The sequence below is a fragment of the Apis florea genome, unplaced genomic scaffold (assembly GCF_048593485.1).
Source record: "Apis florea isolate Af1SG1 unplaced genomic scaffold, ASM4859348v1 contig_3370_pilon, whole genome shotgun sequence".
NCBI classification, from domain to species: domain Eukaryota; kingdom Metazoa; phylum Arthropoda; class Insecta; order Hymenoptera; family Apidae; genus Apis; species Apis florea.
The window spans coordinates 680619-688701 of record NW_028256747.1 but is presented as its reverse complement, the minus strand read 5'-3'; the positions used below and the strand labels follow the sequence as shown (position 1 = coordinate 688701).

At 45.9% G+C, this 8083-nt stretch overlaps 1 protein-coding gene across 5 annotated transcripts in view; it reads left to right on the top strand.

The window, feature by feature from the left end:
- The first annotated feature begins 5042 nt into the window (after positions 1-5042).
- Nckx30C (solute carrier family 24 member Nckx30C) overlaps positions 5043-8083 on the top strand; it is a 55996-nt gene continuing 52955 nt past the window's right edge. For all 5 annotated transcript variants that reach the window (XM_086912241.1, XM_086912240.1, XM_086912238.1 and 2 more), the window contains exon 1: positions 5043-6054. In XM_086912241.1, the coding sequence (XP_086768367.1) occupies positions 5146-6054 (909 nt within the window). In that variant the 5' untranslated portion in view covers positions 5043-5145. The remainder of the gene's footprint in view (positions 6055-8083) is intronic.

The following is an 8083-nucleotide window of genomic DNA, read 5'->3' as shown; positions in this document are numbered from 1 at the left end:
ACTTTCTTGGAAGAGGACCACGGCGTGGGGATGAATCGGCGGCGACAGTGCTGCTCGTGGCAGGACGTTCGATAATGGGGCTGGTTCCACCTTTCGACCGGAGAGACGTCGAAACTTTCGAGGATGGTGTGTCCTATATATCTAATCTGTGGATAGACCAGCTGACCCTTTGTACACACTCCGTGTACAACTTGTACACGAATCCTCTTTCATTCAGAGTAAATCCGACCTGTTTCCGACCCTTAATTGGATCAATCGTGGTGGAGCACAGAGTTTAATCATTTTTTTCCATTCTCATATCTTTGATCTACGTAACCATTTTTATCTTCGATCGGGTTCAATTACCGATAAATTAGACGAAAAGTCTATCGGTTATTTCCGTGACGCAATACCGGATTTGGTCTCTTGGAAGAACGGTTATCACGATGGCGGAATTTCAACTTAGGAATTTGACGCGTGTCCGTTTCTTAGATGGTCGATGCCGGAGGATAGACCCAACTAAAACCGGCCGACTCGTGGTCGTGGTTGATACGAAGGAAGACATCGAGTTGTCTATAAATAGAAGAAAAAAACGTCAAAATTTTTGAATCGAGTATGCAACGAAGAGTAAAAGAATACACGATAGACGTGGATGATGTTTTACTCATTGATACCAATGACTCAACGTTACTCGTCGATCAACGTCGTTATTTTTATTATTTTATTTTTCCTAATTTCTATGATGCCTGTGATGGCATAGTATAGTAATTATATCATCGTTAGAATGATACATTTAGCTGTAATAATTTCTTATCCGCTCGTTATTATTTTAATAACGATAATAAGGATGTTCGATGCGTCTCGATGTAATATTTTAAAAATTTTCTTCCTTTCGAACAAGTTCCTTACGAATTTGAAAACAATTTTGTATCGAAGATATATTGGGAATTTATATTTCCATTATGATCCATTTTAATGACAAACGTTCGTACAACACTCGACACTAGTTTGGATTAATCGTGCATTAAAACTAAAATTTCGCGCGTTATAAATGAACTTGGAGTAAAGATACTTTACTTACGTACCAATATTGGACGATATGAATAACGTTGTATACCGAATAACGAAAATTCGCATTACCTTAATGCAATCGCGCATGGCTTAGCGGGAGAAGAGCGGCTCTAAGTCGGTCTCGAATCGATGCTATAACATCAGAGTCGATGTACATTTCCGTATAGGTAGATGTCCGGCTCGATAGAATCGGTGGCTTCGTTTCAAACATTTACTTCGTTGAACTGGAAAATTGAGGATACATTTTTTTCCCTTGGCCGGGTAATTGCTCTCTAGTTCTTCCTCTTCCACTCCGTCCCATCATGTCCGAAGCTAGGGGCGAAATTGCGGCCACTTTTAATCCCATCTAAACGATTCACCCCTTCTTTAACTATTAATATTATTAATGACTCCCGATCGTATTTCGCGACGTAAGCCGGAACACGATTCATTCCCGTGAAATACGTTACGGAACTCGAATATATAAAACTATCGTAAACCGATTGAAAGCATCGAGACGCATTTGTGAGATCCAAGAATTGGTAATTTGTTGAAAGGAAAACGTCTCTCTTGTGTCGAATCCTTCGAATCGACGAAGGAAAAGAGATTAATGCGGAAAATAACTATAAATCAAGCGTGTTTCGACGGGTGTTTGAAAGAGGGAGAAGGAAAACGAAATATCGCTAAATTATAATTAAAATTTGAAAGCCACGAGGAAAGCGTATAAACGTATCATCGTTTGCGAGTTTAAAAATCGAGTCGGTGCTTTCCTTCTTCTTTTTTTTTCTTTCTTTCCTTTTTTTTTTTTTACGAGAATTTTCTCTCACGTGTCGACTGGTAGCAAAAGCGAAAACCGCGGAAAGATGAAACGAGGCAAAAGCTGAAAAGTCTCCGGTTCCGGCATTCCTCACCCGCTAATAACTGTAACGACCTCTGGAGCATAACGAACCGGCTTTTAAGAAGGAATACCGGACAGGCGAAGTTTTGATGGATGCAGAGAAAGAGCAAGCAGACAGTTTGTGCATCACAATGGTTGCACAGTTGCGCCAGCCTCGAGACAAACTTTGTACAACCGAACACACAGTGGCTGTGCGTGTACCGTTGCAATTTTCCACGATTCTGTTTCCCAGCAGAAGAAACGGGAAGAAAAAGGTCAAGAGTCGGCAAGTGTCTAAGGAACTCTACGAACGTAACGATAAAATTAAGCCTTTGTGGTCGTTAAGAATGTTGTATCGTTCTTCGATCTTAAGCGATACGTGCTCAAGATTGTTTTGTTCCGATGCGTGATCATCTTTCTCGACGAAACGGAGAATCTTAAATGTAGAAGGTTAAGAGAGAGAGAGAGAGAGAGAGAGAGAAGAAGGGTATGATTTCGTTCTGACAAGGCTGACGAGGAAATATTATTCCGTTTCTAACCGTTTCTCCGATAACAAACTTTTACGCTAAACTCGTTATTCTTGTCGCGAGAAACGTTGAATCGGATATATTAAGTTTACGAGAACTAGCAATTGTTTAACGATAGACATTACTTATCGCTCGAACAAACGTTGCACGGCGCCTGAAATTTAGAGTAACCGTGTCGCACGCAAATATCGAGATACCATCTTTTCTATTAAACATCGATGAACCGTGTTCTAGAGTTTTCGAAGAGAAAACAAGTCTCGAATTTCTTTCGTCCTTAAGTATAGCTTAAAAAGTTGAATCGCTCGAGAGACACGATACTCGAGGCATTGTCCAAACTTTCGACATTAGACCATCATTTTGCTCGTCTCGTTGCGACGATATCGCTGGAGGATGAAGGTTGAACGCTGTCTCGTTTTAACAAAAAATACAACAACTTTCGTGATTCTTTTGGAATCACGCGGATTATTTCGAATTTTCTTTTGAATTGGAGAGACCTACAATCGTCGTTGTAATAAAAAACGTTCTCCAAAATGGTTGACGCGTATTCGTCGAAAATTCCAAGAGGTGATCCTTGGAATCCACTTGGAAACCGAGAGATACGAAAGAGCCGATACAGAAGCGAAGAGTCCGCCAAATGTTACTTCATCGAATATTATAATTCATAAGAATCTCTTAATTTTAATAAAGGAGGAATAAGATGCCGCGATTGGCACGATCCCGTGGTTCGAAGCGAGAAGTGAACGACGCGAAAGAAAAACACGTTGACGACTAGGAGGAGGAGGAGGAGGAGGAGGATGATGATGGTGGCGACACCCGGTATATGTGGATTCGTAGCGTAGAGTCGTAGAGTCGACTCTTCGATATCGAGCGGGAGGTTCAGCGAGAGTTGCGCTCGCGCACACTTACACACTCGATCGACCAACGTACACGTACGTTACTAGAGCTTACACGTGCGCAGGCTCCCACCTCTACGAGCTACCACCACCATCACCACCACCACCACGAGCGAGTGTCGTGGATGGGGAGAAATTTCGAGAGAAACGAAGAGAAAAGTAGGGTGGCACGGGTAGCGGTGAGTGAAACGGCAAATGTCGGAGGGTGACTCTTCTGGTAGCAGTGGAAAGAGGGGGCGAGGGGAGAGGGAAAGGAGGGGGGGGTGGAAGAGGGAAGGTGGGAAGGAGAGAAAGGGTGGTGGAAGAGAGAAAAAGGAGGAGTAGCGTCGTCGAGAAAGAAGAGGGATGCGCTACGCGGCATCGGTGGAAAAGAGACTCGGAAAGGGTGGGGTATATAGAGTTATAGAAGGAAAGGGAAGAGACGATCCAGTGTGGTTCCGTTGAATTGGAAAGAGAGGGATACGAAGGGCGAAAGATAAAGAAAAAGAGAGAAGAGGAGGACGAAAGACGGCCAATGTCGATGAAGAAGATGGAAGAAGCTGATGCGAGCAGATACAGAGAGACGAGAATGGATAGAGAATCGGTCGAAGGGATGGCGTGGAGCGAAAATGAGAGCGAGATAGCGGAGGGGTGAAGAGTGGCGGCGATGGGTGGTTGTAGTGGTGGTGGTGGTGGTGGCGGCGGCGAAGAGAGAAGGGAGTGGAAAGTGGAGAGAGAGAGGAACGGAACGGAACAGGGTTGTTCCAGTGTGCAGCGGGCGGGCATCGCGGCGGGGGCGCCGTTCTGCTGCTCCTGTATATCCATCCAGGGTTATATGCACCATCCACCGCATCCTAGTGACCACGACGGCGACGGCGACGACGACGACGAGGACGACGACGACGACGACGACGACGACGACGACGACGACGACGACGACGACAGTGACGGCGACGACGGCGACGACGACGACGTCGCCGGGAAGCAGGAAGAGGAGGAGAAACGGGATATCCGACGACATCGCCCGCGTCGATGATTAGATCGAGAGTGATTGTTGGAGAGTAAACGACGACGGTATCTCTACGTTAATATCGATTAAAGTTATTAGAGATCGTAATAGTAGTACGCGCCGTGAACGATTCCTCGTTCCAGTTGTATATTATCCATATCGACGACGTGAAGTTAGCAGTGGTGTAGTACGACGACGTCGTGCCTCTCTCTGATATGTCTGGTAAAAAAGAGTAGCGATAAGAATAATACAACGGAAGCAGAGATTTGCAGAGAGGACAAAGGGGAAGAGAAGAGAAGAGAAGAGAAGAGAAGAAGCAGAGGGAGGGAAGCGGAGAAGAAGAGAGATCCGAGAGTGAAGAGAGTTTAAAGCAACATAGTTAAAAAAAAAAAAGAGAGAGAAAAAAAAGGTGGAATATAAAAAAAGGGCGGAAGAGAAAGAAAGCGAAGCGAAAGATAGTTCGAGCGGTCGATCGGGGAGGGAACCATCGAAGGTGGAGGAGCATGCGAGAGCAGCTCCTCGGTGTTTCAACATGACCCAGCCTTAGTAGGGTACCTCTGCTGGCGTACACCCTCCGCGCCGCGACACGATACGACACGCAGAAGGAGGTGGTGGAGGTGGTGCCGGCGGAGGGGGTGGTGGTGGCGGTGGAGAAGGCGGCGGCGGAGGCCAGAGAGGTGGTCGAGGGCGGGGGGGTGGAGGAGGAGGAGGAGGAGGACGGAGAAGAAGAAGACGAAGGAGGAGAAGGAGGAGGAGGACGGTGGACTCGCTAACGACGGCGAACGTCCTCGAGGGTGCAAGATACCAGCACCAGCAACACGACCGACGACGATGATCGTGACAGGCGGCGAACGACGTACATGTTGTTGGAGGAGGAGGCGGCGATTCGCGGTTGCGGTACTGGCCTCGGCCCTGCTGACCCTAGCGATCGGTCCCGCGTCGATCGAGGGACACAGGCCAGCGCCGATCATTCTGCAAACGAGTGGCAACAAGACAACTACGCCCCTCTTGGCCCACTCGGTGAACGGTACTTGGCTTCCATCGAACGGAAACGAGAACAACAATGAAGCCGACCTACGCGCGGAGGACGGATACAACAGTACCATTCATCATCACCATCACAAGAAGGTCGGCGGTAACATGACCGAGGAAAAGGCGCCTCTCTTTCCCCAAGATCTCTTCACCGTCCATCAACGGCGACGCGGTGCCGTGATTCTTCACGTAATCGGTGTTGTGTACATGTTTGTCGCTTTGGCGATCGTTTGCGACGAGTTCTTCGTGCCGTCTTTGGACGTGATCATCGAGAAACTCGAGATCGCCGACGACGTTGCGGGTGCTACCTTCATGGCGGCCGGTGGTTCGGCCCCCGAACTTTTCACATCGATAATCGGCGTGTTCGTGTCGTTCGACGATGTCGGTATCGGCACTATCGTCGGTTCCGCCGTATTCAATATTCTCTTCGTGATCGGCATGTGCGCTATATTCTCCCGTACCGTGCTCTCCCTCACATGGTGGCCCCTGTTTCGCGATTGCACCTTTTATAGCGCCAGTCTGCTCACCCTGATCTATTTCTTCCGCGATAATTATATTCACTGGTACGAGGCCCTCGTACTCTTCGGATTCTACTTGGCTTACGTGAGCTTCATGAAGTGGAACCAACCGATGGAGAAGCTCGTCAAGAGAGTGCTTCACAGAAATAGGGTGACCCGGGTGAGGTCTACCGATCAGCTGATGCCCTCGGTATGTACACTGTTCTATACGCGAACGGATTATACGCACACCGAAACGGAAACGTGTCGTCGTACACATCCCTCTTTTTTAAAAGGGAACTTTTCATCTCTATCTATCTATCTGTCTACCTATTTTTTTTTCTTCTTCTTCCTTATTATTCTTACGATTTTCCACGATCTATGATTCCTACCTGATTAGTTCGATCGCGTTATTATACGTATATCACATATATTTTCTTTCTTCTCGAAAGAAGAAATGGAAATTGCGTGACTTTGCCTACTCGCACGGCTCGACTACTCGTCGACTTTTCGATCTTTTTCGTCCCTTTCGTTGACGAACGTTTACCACGTTTGCGACCTCTCATCGACTCGTTCTTTTTCCTTTTCTTTCCTTCCATCGGGGCAGGGGGGAGGGGATAATCGGGGGGGAGGCTGATCGAGTATCGAGGTCGCGACATTGGCCACGTTATCGAGCCTCCTTCCTCTTTATCGTTTTCTCTTCTTCCATTCTTCCCTTCGCGTCTTCTCGCTGCTTTTAATCTTTAAACAATCGGTCAGATATCATCACGCTATATGTGTACTATATATATATATATATCTACTTTGGTATATACGATAGAACAGAATTTGCAAACGGGTCGTGCTTCTTACACGTATATTACACGACCGAATATCGACTAACGGTTCACCTCTCTCTCCGTTTCATCGATTCATTCTCCTCGACACTCTTCTTGTATCTTAAATAAGGAAACGATGCCGACAACCTTGAATATCTCCGGTTCCGAGAAGGAAAGTAGGTGAAAGGAGAATTTTCATCGCGACCGAATGGAAAATGCTTGACTTTGGATGATGGCGTGCTCTTGATACCCGCACTTTGCGCAAGGTCGATCTCGACGAATAAATTGAAGCGAAAAATCCTGATGCGCCAAAGATGGCCCAATTACGCGCGTGTTCCATCCGACACACCGCGCGCTTAATTAGTACACTTAGTACCGCGCTTAGTATCCGGTTTCAAATTGGAGAAACGCATCCTCGGATACGAAGTGGAAGTATCCACGAGTGGAAGTCGGATTAACGTCGAATTAATTTCTCTCTATCTTCGAATCGAATCCTCGCGTCATTGAATTTTTCGAGCTTTCAAACGTTTTTGAAAGCGTTCAAATTTTCGCCTCGATCGATGAAACGACGCCACGCGTTTTATAAATTACGCGTTTCGTTTATGCTCTTTCTTTTTATTCTCGATGGACAAATTACACTCGCTAATGTTTGAATTAAACTTTTACCAATTACCATTTCTATTCTAGATGTTGCACGCTCGATTAGGCGCGTTAAAACACGCACCTAAGAAAAAGAAAAACGCTTGGACACGAACTCGGACGGTGGATGAAATTTATGGCTCGATCGACGCGACGTAAACGCGAATAAATCGATCGATCGAATCGAATCCTTCGCCGATTAATCCACTCTCTCGCCAAGAATGGAATTTTGATTTTTCGACAAAATCCGTTCAAATTTCGATTCACGAATCGAAGAAAATTATTTTATCGAAATCATACATCCGTTTCGATCCAATTACATATATTTTGCGAAAGAGGAGAAAAAGATATTTCCTCGTTGCTATCCTCTGAAACGGATCGATCGGATCCGAGGTCCTGGAGAGGAGTATATATTCGATATACTCGCACGATTACTCGCGGGCTTTGTATTTTGCTGATCGCGCAACATTGTCTATCGACTTCTTTCGATACGGGAATTGGGACAGTGGCGTTGATCTGACCGGATCCCCCTGTCCTTTTTACACGACCCGATTGTCCATGGACGTGGAAGATAACTGTGAAAATTATATAAACCAAGGGCGAATGACAGTTGATCGGTCGCCGTTATTAACGTTTATTTCGTGCCACGAGTCGCGCGTTGATATCGAGAAACGTTTGCATAATATATATTTCGTCCCGCGCGATTACGTTTTTTCTTTCTTTTTTTTTTTATCTTTTTTTTTTTTTTTTTTTTTTTATAAATGATCGTTTTTTACACAGCCT